The sequence below is a fragment of the Enoplosus armatus genome, chromosome 7 (genome assembly GCF_043641665.1).
Source record: "Enoplosus armatus isolate fEnoArm2 chromosome 7, fEnoArm2.hap1, whole genome shotgun sequence".
Lineage (NCBI taxonomy): Eukaryota > Metazoa > Chordata > Actinopteri > Centrarchiformes > Enoplosidae > Enoplosus > Enoplosus armatus.
Window position 1 is genome coordinate 19,876,483 of NC_092186.1, and position 19,015 is coordinate 19,895,497.

Below are 19,015 nucleotides of genomic sequence, written 5' to 3' on the forward strand. Positions count from 1 at the left end.
GTAGCTTCACAAATGTGAGGATTTGCTGCTTTCCTCTGCTTTATATCACTGCAAATTGGATACCTTTGGATTTTGGAGACTGGATTACTTTGAGGTTTTGTGACATGATGTGACATAACTGTGGCATTTCGTGGTTGGATAGGTGAGTTGATGTAGCCTTGTGCAATGTGGCGTGTCACAAGCTGATGTGACATGCTGTGATCTGTTGGTAGTTTTGGTTGGTTGGATGGTCAGCAGCAAAATTGGGGAAAAGTGAGGAGAGGATGGAAAAGAAGACTCTTTCTTCTGTTAGTCCATCTCATCACTCTCAAGTCTTTTTTTATCTGTCTCCCTCTAACTCACTTGCTCCATATACTTTTATCCACAGGGAATATTCTATTTTTAAAAGATAAAAGAGTGACTGGTTTAAAAGCATGACAGTATAAAGAAGGTGCTTGTGAGGAGAAGTTACCTGAGACACACACACACACACAATGTGATGTGTAAACCATGGCAATTGGGATGGGTTCAGTATTTGTGTTTTTTCTCTCTCATGAGTATAATGTTTGAGTTAGTGTTTTGGTCAGTCACTTCTTCCTAAACCAAGAGTCCGACAATGTTCACTGGGCAAAAAAATGACAATAATAGTTTGTCACCCGAGACTTGTCTGTGAGGAGGGAGAGAGAGAGAGAGAGAGAAAAAAAACATTAAAAGAAATACGGCAACACAAGAGGAAGCTGCGGAACAGCAGGGGAGCGAAAGTTCAGCGAGGGAGGATCAAGAGATGAGTAGAGAGAATCTGTCTGTCCCGAGGCTAAGTCATCCTATCAGACAGACGACGTGTTTTAGCTCACTTCACCTGCCTGAGCACAGTCTCTTTTTATTCAGCATGTGTGTTTTGATGACACTTCATTTAGACAGTTGCTTCTGGCGTGTACAGTGTCCTGAAAAGTGCGTTTGCCCATACAGACGAGAGACAAATAAAACGAAAAACCTGAATAAACGAGATACAAACACAGATGGTTCCATACAGAGAGGGGGGAGCTCACCGAATAGTTTGATGAGTATGAAAATGATGTGAATCATGAGCTATGGCCGTCACAGTCACTGGAGTATAATCCAGTCGGACACCTATGGGAGATGTTGGACCCATGTGTTAAATAGCTCCACCACCACAATCAAAACACAGAAAAGGGGAATATCTGTATGATTTTCATCGCTCTTGTAGAGTCTATGCAAAGAAACGCTTGTTCTGGTGGTTGAGGCTTATGACTTTGTGTGTTTATGCCTGGAAAGTGTGTGTTTTGCAGTTAGTGAACATGTGCAAGAGGGTGCTCTTGTACAACATAAGGCCTGACATGACAGGCTCTATAGCTGCAGGATTGTGCAAGAGTGCCAAACTGCTACCAAACCACCAGAGATAAACAGTTAGTCACAGTACAGGATATCCTGTATGTAGAAAAACACAGAAATCCACCACACATGGAGGGAGCGTAAGCACTGCCAACATGCTCTTGAACACTACATCACAACCTGCTTACTCGCTCCAAGTTTTTCCACATAAGATGTTTGAAAAATGCCTAAAATGTAAAATAACTGTGTGTAGATACTGAGAGACATGGACAAGAGAGCGAGCACGGGAAATAAAGAAAGAAAGAAAGAAAGAAAGAAGGGTGGAGAGAGGATGATTATCTCTTCCATCTTTCTCTGTCAACTCTTTCCTTCCTCTATCACAACACACTCTGCTGACACACACATTATCATATACACTGTGTACCGCTTTTGGTCTCTGGTGACCTCAGCAAATTCCCTGAATGCCAGCAGCCTCATTAAGGTCAACAGGAGGATAATAACGTCTGTATGTGTGCGTGCATGTAAGAGAATTTTAGTAACCACACAACCTGGTAAGCTTTGAGGAAAACTATGACTACCATCCATGGAAGCCATCTCTTATCTGCTATTCAGATTGCAGTCCAGACCAATAAATGACAACATACAAGAAGGACTAATAAAAACAGAGAAACGAAACGGCAATAATAAATAACATGGCACAAACGGTAACAGCAGACATAACTAATAACTAAACTACACATTACAGCTGCAATAACTGACTTTTTTGGCCACTTGGAGGCAGCCGACATTGACATAACCTTTTAAGTTGATATGACGAACTTCTTACATCACTACGAGCGAAACCTTTCACGTTGCCATTTGATACATCATTATTGTAAAATGTCTGTTATATAGCTGTTTTAAAGAATGCAGTGTTTATCTGACACATTTTCCTTCCCTCTCTGTCAGGCTTCTCCAACACAGCAGAGATCGAACCCCCAATTTATCCAGTTCATAAAAGCTTTTCCTGTTTAACTTATTCACTGTGTGGTAGCCCCTTTCTGCTGCACAGAAAGTGATGTGTTTTACATTTTAGGCTTGTTCGGGAATGAACAGAATAAGAGAGCAGTGACAATCTCTATGCCTGCAGAGACAGAGAAATTACTTGATGTAAAAAACAGTAAAAACTTAAGCATCTCTGTGCAGTGCAAATAAAACACAATTAACCCTCTGGGAATCAAATACATAGACAGACAATAGCTAAAAACTCAGCAGTCATTGCAATAAACCATCACACCTGCGACCCAGTGTACTGTGGACAAATCTGTGGTAGAAAGTACCCCATACTGCAGCCATATGGTCAGCGATTCAATCCCCACAACAGACAAAATTGTACTTGACATGCTCCAGGACCTCTGACCCCTCTGGTTAAAAGGTCTTTGTGTCTCAGTGGGAGATGCCAACACAGGAATTCCTTATTGTGTTGCTTGGACTCATACAATAATCTCATAGTCACTCCAGGAATGATGTGAGTGTGTGTATTTGTGCACACACTCACATCAGGGTTATTAGGGATAGCAATGTCTAGCATTTGTTTTGTAAAAATGCTTACCTTGATGTTGCAGGCCTGCTCCATAAGCCTACGGGCATTCTCCGCTGCTCTGTAGCGTTTAGGGAGTTGGACTCTGAAGAACTTGAGAGCCCCTTCAAAGTCCGCCTGCAAGAGGTCCTCTTTAGATGTCTGGAGCGAGACACGAGGAGGTGGGAGGACAGGGGAGGTGGTGGTGGAGACAGATAGACAAGAGACAGTCATTAAGAGTCAGGCATACAGAGCACAGAGTAACCTCTAACAGCTTGCTCTCCTCAATAGCTGGCTGTCGTTAGATTTCTATATTCAGACTTACAAGGCTATTTACTGTAAAACGTGATGAAGGAAATGTTGATATGTGTGAAACATTATTAATTTAGTTTAGTTAAATCACATTTCACCAATCAAGTGCACTATGCGCTTTGACAAATTATTATCCAACTCACTCCATGCACCCAGAGGCGTAATATTTATCTTAATCTTGAAAGATTAACAGATTTATAGAGTGAGTCATCATATGGAGTGTCAGATTCTCTGCAGATAACAGATTATTTTGAGTCTTTGGGTCTTGAACAGTTAGAGAGTATGTGATCACTGCTGTTTTTGAATCCTCATATCAGCTGTTCCCTCTGGTAAGAACAGCAGAGTCACTTTCCATTATCCACAATTGGAGGCTGAAAGCTCAGAGAGCCCCTCACATCCCTCACATTCAGTCACATCCCATCCTCATTCGCTCATACTTGGACTCATCTTGGGAGCAATTTCCCTTCTGCCATTTAGCTTTTGATTCTTTTTCAGGCATCTCTCCAACACGATCCTTAGTGTTTCAATTATACCTCATAGTAAATCACCTAAAATGGAAAGCACAAAATAATAGTACATTACTGTCTCGCAAAATGGTAGGAGCATACAGGTTAGAGGAGAGGGCTTTGACGAGAAAGTTAGTTGTTTGAAAGCACTCCCCTCCAGTGAAAACAAGTGTCAAGATGCTTTAAATACTGCACACAAAAGCCCTCACAAGTGCAGTGGAGCTGCTCAGTAGCTGAACCTGTACTGGGCAGCTAAGGATGTGAAGCAGGGTACTTTTGAACAACAGTATGGAGTTCAGAAAAAAATAATAATAACACACCTATGACACCATCTTGTGGTGTAAGGATGCATTGTCACAAGAATCTATCCAGAGATACTACTATACCGGTATGTACTGTACTGATCAACTGTTAACAGTCTGTATTTATGTTTTTTTTGCCAAAGACAATGCTTCGGCTGTTTAATTTCTAAATGAGACTATGGGACCAACTATAATGGAATATAACTTCAAGGCAGCGTGAATAGGAGACCCAATTGTCCCTTTTTGACTTCTGTATTCCAAGAGCTTTGTGTATTTGTTTTCCAAATGAATCTATTCATATAGACTTCAGGGCTTATAGCAGAAAGCTAACAGGCTAGCCATCTCTTGTATGTGAGAGAATGTGCAATGTGAAGTTGCTTTTTTGAGACATGCTTGCCTGCTCTTTCCCATCCTGTCCTCATCAGTAGCTCTTTTCATTATCAACACAAGTCAAACCTAACAACCATTCCTTTATATATCTAAACCCGACCATCCCTTCATGCTCGGTTTAATTCATCCACCGTCTGTTTCCCAGTTTCTCTCACCGCCAGCAGCTTAGGGACGAAGAGACGGTGTCCCATCCCAAGGAGACCCATCACCCTGCAGAATGAGTCCGCTGAAGCCTGACTGCTCTGGGCCCTCTCCTCCGCCGATCCCTCTCCATCCTCCACCGCCCTGCGCACTGCTGGAAGGGGCAGATGCGAGGTCAGGGCAGGTATTGGGGGAGGAGAGGGAGGAGGGGAGGATGGAGGAGATGGTGGCGGGGTGGGGCAGGGTGAGGGAGAGGGGAGGTCCCGCTCCGGGGCCAGGGTGGCAGATGACTCCAGTGTGTCGTCCAAACGTCCCAGTGGGTTTCTTGGAGTTGGACGAGGGCTGGACTAGGAGCAGATAAGTTGGTAAGTGTGTTCAATTCAGGTGAGCCGAGAGTCGCATTGAGGTCAATGCCAAGCCAAACTGGCAGAGTCCTGGTGAACGAGGTGACTGACCTTCTGGGAAGAGAAGCTGATAATATCACATCAGGCAGTGTCACAACAGACTGATGCTCAGGACGTCAGCTAGGAAAGGAGCGACGAGACACACACAGCAACTCAGCGGAGACAGTCCAGGCATCCAAGGCATTAAATGTTAAGACTGATCCAGTTCATCTAGGCACCACAGAATTTAGACAAGTGGACAAGGCGTCAGTGGAGGCCACCCAGCTTGTACCACTGTCAGAGCCCAGTAACGGCCACAAGGTGTGACAAAATAACAGTCAGGAAATGATGTCTTGATGCTGCTTTCGGCATAATGCTGAGTCTTCCAGCTACCTGCCAGACTCACTTTGATATCCAGTCACACTACCCACTCTCTTCCCGTGCCAAACTCCCCCAACCAATTCCAATCCAGGACACCGTTGCCTAGCAACAAAGCTGCTCAACACGTGGGCTGCTGCTCCGGCGAACAGCAGCGATGAATAAGTGCTCCACCTTTTTTTATTTTTCCTTCATTGTAAAGACTTCAAAGAAGTAGAGAAAATCCTCAGTCTGCACAACTGAGTGGCCTTAACGCTCGAGGCTCGGTGCGTGTGAGACAACACATCAAGTCGATCTGTTTTGTACCCTTTATCCAAATGGGATGCCGCACCTGGTATGAAGCTGACTTCTTTGAAATGTGAAATTGCCTGAAATAACAGTATGAATCCTTTTCTCTGAGGAGCCCCAGTCTAATTGAAAGCAGGCGGTCCTGACGACATGGCAGAGGCAGACAAGATGTGGTCTGTTAGCATGGGAGTGTGGCACTTTTCTGCCTTCAGGAGATGATGATGCGTTTGTGTTGGTTTACGGCTGAGCGGATCCCGAACTCGTTGAGTCAGATTTAAGCCAGTGATGCATGAAAAACAAGAGGAGTTTGGAAAGAGGTAGTAAAACAGATAAAGGCGTATTACGATAGCTTCTCTGTATCTTTGCTCTTCCTCTTCACTGTTATAACCCTCTGATCTGAAGTCTGACCAAATCCAAACCACAAAGAGCAGTAAAAGCAGTCAACAGCTCCAGGAAAGACTCCAGTGCCTGTCCCTCCAGCAGATTTCCAATACCAGCAGCCAGGCATCCGGTCTTGTAGCGGTCAGTAGATCCTTTAGTTGGGAAGCCAGCTCCTTCAGATGGAAAGTCACTTCTGCCTCTCAACAACAAAGGCTAAATGGATGAGTGTTTGCATGATGTGTATGTTGTTGTGTCATCAGCAGTGATGGTCCTGGCCAGCAGCTGGGGTGAGGCAAAGCAAAGAAACCACAGTGTTTCCCGTCCACTGCCTCTCTCTTTTGCACTGTCTCTGCCTTCCTTGCTTTCCCTAGCCCTCTCCCTCTCCCTCTCTTTGTGATGCTAACAGCTAACAGCTAGCAGGGGCGGCTCCATTGCAGAGGTCTGGGTGGTGGACAGAGGTAGCGTGTTGGAGAAATACATAGCCAGCCAGCAGAGAAGAGGAGAAGGCGGAGGTAGAGGAGTAGGAGGTAAAGATGAGAGAAAACGAGGAACTGAGGGAGAGAAGAAGCTCCAAGCAGGCATCCATGGGAGGTAAAAATGAGGAGGAAAATTAAAAATAAACAAACAGCAACACACAGTGTTTCTCCTCCAGGTCCAAGCTAAAGCTATAGCTTATGCTTCTGTTGTGATGTGGATGGCGGCTACTAAGCAGGAGAGGGAGGGAGGAGAACACAGATGGAGGGAGGGGTGATGAGAGCGGAGAGGAGAGCAGGATGGATGGAGGAGGGAGGAGGGAGCCTCTGGGGAGAATGCCGTCATGCCTGGCCAATGAGAGGCAGGCAGTGGAAGCCCCTTCCACCCTCCTCACATCCTCATTTGTTCTCCCATTCTCGACCATCACATGCACCACATCTTTCTCTCTCTGACACACAGAATACATTATTGCTAAAATATAGAGCAGGAGGGCTTTTTAAAACCAACCATGTATGATTGATGATGAGTGTAGCATTACTATGTAAAAGCAAAAACACTAATACATTATATTTATTATGACTGTTAACATCCTGAGCCAATCTGCAAAATCGGATTGGCTTTATCAGTTTTAATGTAGGCTATGTTAATTTATGTTATGTTATTTGTGTTCATGTATACTGTGCAGCTGTTTTAGGAAGGGAAAATGAATACTGGATCAGAACTCTGTATTGTATGCAGTATTAAAGGACAGGTTTTGGGCGCGTCCCTAATAATATTTTAGAAACAAATTAGAGTAATACATTAATAATTGACTGGGCATATTGTTGCTTATGAGCTGATCGGGGGACCAAGAGAAACACATCTAAGTCTGGGTTCAAAGCTTTCTAACATACAACTTTGCTGTTATAAGTGGCTGATAATATATATTGGCAGGCTCCATGTTCCTTTTAATAAAATTGATAATTCACTTTACTTGAGGGTTATGAGCAGCCATGATGTTTTTTAAGGATAGCAGAAACAGGTGAAGGAGAAAAGTGAGCAGTAAACACTGTTATAAACCACTTAATAGCACAATTACTACAATTAGAAAACCTGTTCTACCTGTGTATCATGTTACAGTAATGGGAACTGAGAATTATACTAGCTAGATGGCTTAAAACACTTTTTTACGTGTCTAAAAGATGTAAATAATTTATGTCAAACTATATCTGTAAAACCTGGGAAACCTTATGTCACAAAAAGAGACACTCATACCTGAAAATTAATAAAAAGAAATACTATGATTTGTTTATTTTTCTTCAGTACCAAGACATGGACTACATGATGAGGCAAGCAAGCCTGTTCTTCATCACTGAGTGCTCTTGAAATTTCAGCATTACTTCCACAAGGACTGTCCAATCAAATTAATGCCAACATTGAACAACCAGACACCGACATGCAACACGACGCAGTCATTGCCAAAGTCATCCATCCATCCCGCCACAAACAGATCTGATAACATAACAACTAGTAATTCTACACCAATCTACTCTGACAGCAACAAAGTGTTTAAATTTGTCTTTTTTAATCCAGACACTTCATTTCTTTTTCAATAATGTGACTTAAATCATGACTGTCATAAATGATACACTGACAAATCATAAATGATACACTATTTTTATCAACCTCTGAGGGAAACTGTATGGAAACCCTGCATGCACCTACCACTGTACTTTTATGCTAAAAATGTGGATGCATGGGTTATTGAGTTAGTAACTTCAGCTGAGGGCGGTGGGGGTGAAAATTCAAAATATTACTTAAATTCATCTAATTCATATACAGCTCAAAATATATACTACAACATAATAGTGAAATTATACCTTTAAAAGGTATCACTTGGATCAAAGTCCATAAAAATAAACACACACCTAGAGACGTGTGTTATTCTGGTCAGAATCCGGTCACTGAGATAAAGACTGGCAGCTGCTGTGATATAAACTTCATCCCATTCAACACGTTGGGTCTTTACTCATTTATCTAATTTGTCTTTGAGGACAAATCAGCCTCCTCACTTCAAGATGTAGTTTATGATTTGAGCACTAGGGGGCGAGAAATGCCAATGGACAAACTGTCTAACCTCCAACTATCACACCTGACCGAGGACTTAACACACCTCCTCACACACAGTGTCTCTTCTGCACAATCATGCTCCCCAAAGACTTTACTTTGCACTTTGTGGTACATTCTCTCTAATAACAACTCTAATAAACTGTTCAGAAAATCTGTGCAGCATCTTTATTGCTATTTGTAATGAATATCCCAAAAATGTCAAGATCTGCATTTTCTTAAATCTGAATGGGTTCATCTTTGATATACAAAACAAAATGAATATATCATCATACAAGCTATTTATATTTTTTCTCTTTTATCGAAGCAAAGTGGATCTAAAACACAATTTGGGTGGGTTTAAAAGAAAATTTTTGACATGAGAGCTGGTGGTCACAGATAAATAAATGACTGAAATGAATACTAACCTTGAGCAGGGCGAGGGCTACATTGAAGATTATGTTCAGACCCTGGAAGAGAGAAGAAAATTAGGTGTGAATACAGAAACAAGGAGAGGCAAAACTATCATGTTCATGTGTATCAGCAGGTTTTAAAAAGTTTCAGTGTATCAGTGTATTTATTTCTAATACTACAATTTTACAGCAGTTCATAGCTATACTTTGCAGCTTTACATGTTGGCAGCTTCCAATGGATAATACAGCTGACAGTTTCAAAAATATTTCTTGGATGTCTGAAATCCTGTAAGGGTTAGTGACAAAGCATACCAAAGAGAGGTAAAAAATCAGAGGTTGGTGAGTCCAGCTTTCCCTCCTCCTCAATTCTGCTTAGGAGAGAGTTTAAATTTCTTTTTGGATTCAACACTTCCTGTGCAAAGAAAGTTTTCCACCGGCACCCATACTGACACCAGAATCTACAGTGTGCCAGTTATAGCGATGGGATGCTCTGCTGCAGACACGCTTACTGATTTTGATCTTCCTGATTTAATATGAAAATAATGGACTTTTTATCGAGAAATATTGTTTTTTACAACTTGAAATAAACAAACAGCAATAAATATCTACAGTTAAATGAAAGCCGTCACTACATGGTGAAGATCTGCAAACTCTAATAACTGGCATTTTCATTACTTTTTAAGTAAAACATTTAGCATTTGATACAAAATGGCAAGGAAAGAGCAAGAGATGACAAAGAAGATGACACAGAGAGTAAAGGCCTTGGGAAATGTTCAAAGAAAACTTCAAAGATGATTGAAGATGATTTTTCCAGACATGTAGATATCTGACCAGAAAATGATTGGCTATTTAAATTCTAATATCCTACTGTACCACAATTTACTAACATTTATATACTGGTGTCTCACATAGCATCTTGAAATTCAGGTATGTCGATTTCATTGCACAGTATATGTTTCTTGCTTAGATAGTTTATTGCTTTATTGCTTTAGCCATTCATTTCAATCATTTTTCAATCCTCACTGAAAGCGCAGAGAAATTAAAACGTCTCTAACAGAGCAGAGAGAGGTACAGTAGATGTGACGAGAAGGGAAAACTCAAATAAAAAACATAAAGCTAAAAGTTTACTTTGTTTTATTCATTACAAGTAGTATGTTTCTATATAAATCACTGATTATTGTGTGGAGCAGATTACTGTGGTAAGACGTTTTGTTTCTATTCACTGATTAATGCTGCGACAATATTTTTTCTCTCTCTTTTGTCGATACAATGCTTTTGATTCTGACACAGAAAGAAAGAAAGAAAATGTAAAGCTGATGTCAGCTCTGCATGGAAACACCCGTCTCCTTGGTCTCCGTGACAACCAGTTCACATGGCAACACAGAGCTAAAAATATCTGGACAGCTCTAAAAATAACTGGAGAAAGAGAAAAGAGAGGGGGAGCTCTGCCTTCACACACCTATCTTTGTAGGCCTCAAGATGGTGCTACAGTGCTGAGGCAGGATCAAAGGTGTGTATGAGAGAAAGAAAGATGATCTCAGAGTGTGTGTATCTGAGCAAGACAGATTCATGCAGGAGAAAGAGAGACAAACATGCCCACAGGTGAGATACGATGACATAGACTGGGAAGGTGATGGGGCAATAGGCCAAGAGAGGAGTAAAGGTTCGGGACTATGATGAGTGCAAAAAGGTTTCAGATGCGAGTCAATCAGACGTAAGTAGATAGAGTCACAGAAGTAGGATCATTTTGCGGCTAGTTACCACTACAAATGTGATATTCTTTGTTAAAGACAATCTTGGGATGTAGTGAATGGTTACTGGTAACTAAAGTGGTAATAATCAATGAGTCTAAAGCGACTCACATATGACCTAAAAAACCCTCACGCGCTATCAAGGTGTGAGCCTGGGACTCCCCATCAATCAGCAGAATGTAGGTCTCTTGTATCACTGGCAAAAGACCACAAGACCAAAGTCCAGCAGTCTTTGACTTACTATTACTAGATATGAGGTACAAAGATTTTGAAAGAGAAAAAAAAAATTGGGTGAAGAATAAAATAATTATCAACATAAACTGTTGAGAAGACTTCATCATGTGGAAAAAAGCTCACAGAAAGTGCACAAGGAGGTGAAGAGAAAAGTGAAAAGTGTAAAAAAAAACATGAATAAAGGGTAAACAAGTAAAGCTGGGAGAGAGTGAGCAATGAGAGGCTGCTGTTTAAAGAGAGAGAAAAAGAGAAAAAAAAGACAACGATAGAGACTACTAATTAAATATTAGATTGAGCCAATGACACAGAATGAGAGACAGTAGAGTAGATATAATAGAATATCTAGAAATATTTTGATGCTGTGGCAACATTGTTTTTGAAACTTTCATGCCGATAAAGCCTTCTCAATTCAATTGAGAAGAAAGAAAACATACAGCAAAAAGGTTTTAAAGAAATGGCAAGAAAATAGATATGCGACAGAGACAAGGAAAGAGAAAGATGATAGAGACAGGAAGCTATAAAGGAGTGGGAGAAGATGATGGAGAGAGCCAAGAAGAGGAGGGCAGACAGAGAGGGATGCAGGAGATGAGAATTCTAGTTTAACGAGCAGATTCTCATCATGCGGCTCATTGGGTGAGAAAGACCTGGGAAACTTTTAATTGTTCTGCCTGGGGCCAATAGGAGGACAGAGAGAGGAGGGATGGAGGGGAGAGGAAACAAACAGGGCATTTAACTTTTGATGTCTTATGTAATTAAGCTTATCAGACTACAAACATTTAAAAAATATATATAATAATAAAAACACTAATAATCCATCATCTTTCTCTCTTTCTCTTGTACACATAAACATTAAAGGTCCTATATTTTGCTCATTTCAGCTCCATATTTTGATTCTAGGACTCCACTAGAGTAGCTTTGCATGATTCACAGTTCAAAGAAATCCTTATTTATCTTATACTGGCCCTTCATGCAGCCCCTCAGTTCACCCTCTGTCTGAAACAAGCTGTTTTAGACAAACTGAAAAACCTCCAAAAACTTGAAGAGTAGTCCTGAGCAGAGCGGTCCAATAACTTGGACAGACTGAGTGGGTGGATGAGGGCGTCCCAGAACTTAAGCTGTTGTTATGGGCTATACCTGTTGTTCATCTTCTTATGTTGGACGTGGTGTTCCTCAACGCTCTGTTCTTGGCCCCTTGCTGCTTCGAGTTTATATGCTCCAAACACAGTATGTATTTTCCATAAGGACACAGCTGTATGTTCCACCTCCAGCTAAGGGCCTCAGTCAGGCAGTCCCAGCGCACCCTCATTACACGTTTGATTTCATCAGGTCTGTCTGGCAGCTTTACCTGCCACCTGATCCGACTCACCAGCAGGTGGCGATCAGCTGAAAGCTCTGTTCCTCTCTTCACCTGAGTCGCCAAATAATTTGACCACAGATCAGATTATATGGTCAAAGAAAGAAAATTGAGATGCTGTCAGGTGGGCAGTATTTTTGGGCTGCTACTGCAGCTGCGACAGCATGCTATGATTTACGAAATAAATTCATTTTTTGTGAGTGTATGTAGGATTTTCTTTTTTTTATGTGTTAGAGTTTTGTATTCCACCATGAATGCAATTTTAAGCAGCCCCTTCAAGTCACATGGCTTCTAATGACAGACCACACACTTAGAGAGTTTTTCAAAACTTGTTCTATCAACCTTTGATCTGTGATCTCTGATCTCAGGGGAAATACACTTTAGTTAAGTCCAGAATTTAGTTGAGGAAAAATCACAGGATTTATTAGAAGATGAAACTAATCACTTTTAAAGAGAGTTAGAGCATTAAGGAACACAGTAGATTAACATTTTGAAGTAGTGAGTCCAACCAAAAATAGCATGATTGCTTTAGGGAGAAGGTCTCTTCAGAAGAGCTTAAAAATGTTTCAGAACAGGAAGCAAGCAGTGATTGGTATCAGGTCAAGTGGTCCTAATGACATTAAATCTGTGATCGGATCAACCCCTAAAAGCCAGATCAGTGCATCTCTATTGATTACATTGGGAAGATATTAGATCAAACAACAGAGCAGAATGCAGATGGATCAGTGCTGGTATAGCTTTGCCCTCTACTTGTGGCCACTGATAGCTGACCATGAAGGTACCGTACAGTTGAACCAACTCCTCTTCCTCCATCCTTCTCTTTCCTCCTTTCCTTTCATGTCTCCTTCCTCCTACCTTGATGATTGCCATCTTCCCTCCTTACTTCCCAGTAACCTCTGCCAATCATTCTTTCGTGACCTTCTTTTGTACCTCCTTACTCCTACTCTCATCTTTCTAGGAGGTTGACCCTCTTCCTCTGGACAATATAGACCAAATCACACTCCCTGTAATCCCAGTATAAAGTAGTGCAGTGAGTCAAATTGTACCTCGCAGAGCAGCAGGTCAGTGATGTGGAAAACCATGCACAAGGGGAACTTGGCAGTGAAGAGGGTGAGGAACCACTGGGAGGCATACATGTGTGCCTCCAGGTTCAGCTCCTGGAAGTGGGACCACAGGTCTGGAAGCTGTTCCTGTCAGAGCAGGGAGAAGAGAAGGAGGAGGAAAAACTTGTGAAATAAAACAGCACTTAGAAGAACATAAAGATATGGCCCCCGCTTGTCATTTCAATTTTACATTATTTCATTTTCACTCATACTTTATTAAATCATGCCGTCTTACTGAGATGATAATCTCTTTCAAGAGAGACCCGAGAAAAAAGAAAAGTTAAAAAAGACACATAACTCAATTCAGTACCACGTCCCAGCTGCCAAACAGTCAGAGACATTATTCATACATTACACACATTATTAAACTTCCTGTAAATTGATAAAAAGGAAAAGATACTATATTATAAAAAGCAACAACATTCAAAAAAATTGAAAATGACAAATGTATAACGAGGATGAGCAACTCTACCTTTATAGAGCAATCTGTTTCATATAATGTACGTTTCTGAGCACCAGAACTCAGCAATGCCAGTATTGTTATATTATTCTGTGTACTTGATCTTTTCATGAAGGTTCCTACATTCTTTCTTTTTTCCACCACTTATCATTCTCTTTCCTCACCCTTTTTTGTTCTAGTTTATCTGTTTTTATATACTTCTGCGTTGGTGCAATACGATTGAGCACATGTGGAGAAGAAATCAACTGTAGCTTTCAAGTAGAAAAGTGCGCTTGTGTGTCTTAGTGTCCACACATGTACAGTGAATAAAGGATTAAATTAGCCAGATAGCGATCCACTTTGGCAGCTAACACTTACCATGCCACATGACACCTGACTGGATCAGATAGTGAGCTCCCACCTGTACGCTAATAATTAGCAGTCAATGGTAACATCCTTACATTGAGCGCAAATGGTCGATGCTAACCGAGTTGATCTTGATGCTGAGAGACAACTGCCTGCAGGGTCAGGATGGATTTCAGGGCCAAATTAAACTCTACTCAGTGAGTGGATTTAGGCTGAAATACCTGAGTGAGATGGGACTTTAAAAGCAACAGGATCGTCGGCCTCAACAGACAGAAAGAATGTCGTTTTGGCTACAGACTGCAAATCTCACACAGACTTAGGATTAATTATTATTATATTCTACTACATTCAGTGACCACAAACACATGTTGTCCCCAACAGATGACGCAATCACTGGTAACTTGCTCTACATATTTGAATATGATCAAACTTTCGTTGCTTTTATGGAAAATGCAAATACATTTTCTAAGTCTAGTCTTTTCTTTTTAGTGGCACCCAGTATGAGTAACTGTACAAACCCTGCATTCAATCATTAATTAAATGAAACAGCCCAAGGGACCATCATTGTCAAGAAAATAAAATGTTGGAAAATGAAATCTAGTGTAAATTAATGGTCCTTGAGACAAGTGTGTACAGCAACGAAAGCTGGATATGTGAAGTAAATTTCATGGCATTTAAACTTATGATGTAGACAAAACGACTGATTAACATTTTTAATTTTGAGCTGTAATTGTAGTGCACCCCAAGGCCAAATCCTTTAAATTTCTGCCACTAAGTGGTGAAATTAATAATTTCTTCAACTACAGCCGTAGCCTTATAGAGAGACAGGGATATGGGAGGAGCTATGCCAGGAGCCCCTGGATCCAGAAGTATAATTCCCATTAGTTTTTCCCATAGACAATGTTACATGACTCACAATTGAAGCCCTTCTTGGATCAGCATGAAACTCTGGTCATGCTGATCCAAGCCAAAGAAGTCCATATGACTGACAACTGTGTTGATAAAAAGTTGAAGGTTAAAGTCTGAAAAAACTTCAAGCTAGAAGTTAACTTGCTAAAGGTGCATTTAGGCAAGACACATCCAATCACAGAGCTTCAAATTCTGTTACGTGCACCTCTAAAAGCAGGAGAAATCTTAAGATTACACTCTTGAGAAAACTGAAAACATACTCTGCATCTTAAATCTTTTCAGTTTTAAATTCTGGGTCAATCTTGGATTACCTCAGCAACTACAGCACTGTGTTTCGCAACTACACCAACAGCCACTCCAACTTCGCAACTCTATTTCATCCTACTACCGGTCCGTCCATCCAGTCAGGGTCGTCTTACTTTCCATTGCACTGTAATACATTTCAAACATAATAAAACATTGCATCACTAACCTGCATGAGCCTCTCCAGCTGGTAGAACTTGCAGTGAAGATCCTCAAAGTTGTTTTTGTAGAGCGCTCTGAGGCCGTACTCATACATGATTTTCACCAACACACAGAAGGCCTGTTCCTCAGGCATCTGAAACCACATGAATAACCATAAACAACAGCTACCAAAACGGACTAAAACTCTAAACTGGCTGTTCAAAATGCATATCTGTTGCCACAAAGGAAACCATTTTGTTTGGATCTTCAAACAACATTTGGTGGTCATGCAGTCCTCAAGACAAGAAACAGATTCATTTTTTTCTTTATCTCTATCTGCATTTCAGCTTCAGTAAGACACTGTGGTACTACCAGACCAGGGCCAAATTTTATTTACAAAGTTTTGGTAAACACCACCCATCTGCTCCTTGAAGAAGAAGGAAAACAAATGACATTTTGTTTTCTGACATTATTTGACTGGCTCTAAATAAAGGCCAAAGGACAGAAGAAGAAGGTGAAGGTGTGAATGACAAAGGGACATACTTCAAGGTGTTTGCATGTGCAAGTTCAAGTGCGTGCAAAAATATGTTTTTATGAGAGTGTTTCACTGTCTCTGTTCTTCGGTGTGTGTGCTGCTTGGATGAATGAAGATAAGAGGCATGAGAGAAAGCTTAAAACTGTGTGGGTTTCTTTCTCCTCTCTCTCTCACACACACACACACACTTGCAGACGGTGAGGTGATATTTAATCAGAGTGACAGTATGTGTTTGGGGCTGAATGGGCTCCTGCAGGTAAACCTGAACCCTATTAATATTCCTGACATCTCCTCCATAACCTCTCCCTTCTTCTTCTTCTTCCTCCTCTATAACCCGTCTGCCTCCTCCTCCTGCATAACCTCTCTTTTACTGCTGCTGTCCCCTTCATCTCTCCCTCTCCTCCTCCTCACCTTTACAGCCTCCTCCTCCATAATTCCACTCTCCTCTCTTTTCCACTCCTGTACCTCATGATGTGTCTTCTAAACTCGTCCATAGCTCTCCTCTATGACTCTCCAACCATCTATCCTCACCTCTCTTCTCTTCCCCACTCTCCCTCTTTCTTCCTCCTCTTTAACCTCTGCTGCCCTTGTCATTTGGACCTCAACCAAACGTTCTCTCTCCTCCACTTGGGATTCCTGCCTCCATGCGTCTCCTCTGTCTCTCCTCCATCTGTCTTCTAACACCTTCCCCAAATAAAAAGGTGTGTTTTTCTTTGTTCAAGTGTTAAGCTTTTTAATTTTTCTTTGTTTGATTGCTGTCCTCAAACAGTCTATATTAGCATCAAGGTGACATTCCAGCATCCAGAGAACTTTTATTTGGAAAGCATGAGATGCAAGTTCTTCTGTAAATGGAAAGGAAATTGTTTTATTTTCAGGCTTCACTAATGTTGTTGTTGGTTGGAATGTATATGTATAGAAAGTGGACAAAATAACAGCAAAAGTATGTTAGATATGCATTGATTCAACTCAACTTTTGTGGCTTTAGTTTGTGTTGTATCAAATTACATTATATTGTAAATTGTTAAGTTGTTTTGTTCAACCCAGATTTGTATGCATGTGTGTATGTACTGTATCTTTCTATTCATTAATCCGGTGCATTGTCTTGACCATGAGAAGGCAGGCTCAGTGGATGTATGTTGACTCACATGCAGCAGGAGAACAGCAGCAAGGAACGATTGACCCTGGCAATAACCAATTTCTTCATCATAGACAGAGTAGGCCTGCGAGAGAGAAACAAAATCAGTTTGGTTATTCTATCAGGAGGACATCAGGGGTCATTGACATTAATCAATTTCGTTCACAATGTATAAATAAATCCAATTAATCCCCATTTTCACTTCCCTTTAACATCAACAAGGTCTTGTATAAATTGTATATAGTTCACCCTCTTTGGGTCTTAAAACCTGATAACACATTGAAAACTCAAACTCAAAAAGCAAAACCATAACATCTTTATTAGCTACTAAAAGATGACATTTTGGAGATACAAGAATTTCATTTGACAGTGGTGATAAATTAACAGTAATAATTTGTAGAACAGATAGAGTAGTGACCTTGGTGTGATGTTGGGGTGTGGTGCAGCTAAATTGGTCTCAAATACACTGAGGATCAACAACAGTCTCACAAATGTTAGCAACCACATAACTATACAGTGTGGGAGTTCTGAACAAGCTGATTGCTGAACTTTCTGCACAGGTGCTAATGACATATCCTGTTAATACTGGGACTTAAATACTACACCATTACCATGGATGTGACATTACTGATGGGAGGGAGAATATCGCTGGATGGTTAAAGCAAAATATTAGAGGTTAACAGTTACTACTGATGATTAATATTAGACAAATTTCACATTTTTATTTTTATAGCTAGGGCGAAGGAGTACGAGAGACGTTTCCTTATTTTTAGATTATTTTCAGATGTTAATGAGACAAATGTAATTACATCTGGCTGAAGGTTGATAGATGTCAACAAAGCTAAGGGGAATCGAAAACTTTTATAGTGTACATAATGTAATATTTCATAATCCCAGTAATTTACAACAGACCGCCCACAATGACACATCATTTTTAACTGGCCCTCAAGTTTCAACTGCGACAAATCTGCGACTGACCTTGTAAACTAACCAATAAACATAATGTTTCCTGCCCTTGGGAGTCTTACATACTAAACATGTTATCACCACCTTTGGCAGGTGCATATTATCTTTTTTTATACCTGTTATTCACCCAGCAAGGTAAGTTTCTGAATACATTTCTGCTACTACTTGTCTTACACAGTTACACACATTCACACTAAGGGACAGTTCAACCACAGTGTGATCCAGTTACACCAGTCAATGAACAACTCCCCTAGAGCCGTTAGGGGATTTAGTGTCTTGCACTTCAGTATTGAGGGAGGGGTGAGTGTCAGCCATTGTTTTAACAGTCAGTCAGTTTAAGTTCTACATAAAGCGTTCAATAATGCTGCTATAGTTACTTGTTGTCTAATATAGGTTATGGTAGCGATAGCAGAAAAGTAATTAACTATGCTTGAGTCATCCCAAAAAATGTGTTTCTTATGACCACATGGTACAGTAATATTTTGGCTACCTTTTCAGAATCAGGAACAAGTCTCGACACCATTTGATCTTAAAAGCTTAGTGCCATGTTGATCGACAGCATCAGCACATAGAGATGACATTTCCTTTGGGTTTATGGTTCTCTGTAGGTTCATCAGTGCGAGCTACCCTTTTCACATTGTTCTCGCATAGTTTTGACATTGTCATTTGAAACTTTGTTAATATAAAAATATAGATTATAGCTGCTTTAAAATCACATGCTTGCAGTCTCTATCATGGCACCAATACAACATAAAAAATGTGCATCACTCACCACAGAGACTAGGTGAGGCTTAGCCTAGGGAATCCACTGCCCCTGTTAAAGCCTGATTGATTTT

General features: G+C 40.7%; 1 protein-coding gene across 3 annotated transcripts in view; it reads right to left on the minus strand.

Annotated features, from left to right (window-relative positions):
* The window catches only part of rabgap1l (RAB GTPase activating protein 1-like), a 94,532-nt gene that overhangs the window by 15,678 nt on the left and 59,839 nt on the right, over positions 1-19,015 (minus strand). For all 3 annotated transcript variants that reach the window (XM_070909606.1, XM_070909605.1, XM_070909604.1), the window contains exons 14-18: positions 17,224-17,298; positions 15,572-15,697; positions 13,329-13,472; positions 8,959-9,000; positions 2,924-3,052 (exon numbers count right to left, since the gene is read on the minus strand). In XM_070909606.1, coding sequence (XP_070765707.1) covers positions 2,924-3,052; positions 8,959-9,000; positions 13,329-13,472; positions 15,572-15,697; positions 17,224-17,298 — 516 coding nt within the window. The remainder of the gene's footprint in view (positions 1-2,923; positions 3,053-8,958; positions 9,001-13,328; positions 13,473-15,571; positions 15,698-17,223; positions 17,299-19,015) is intronic.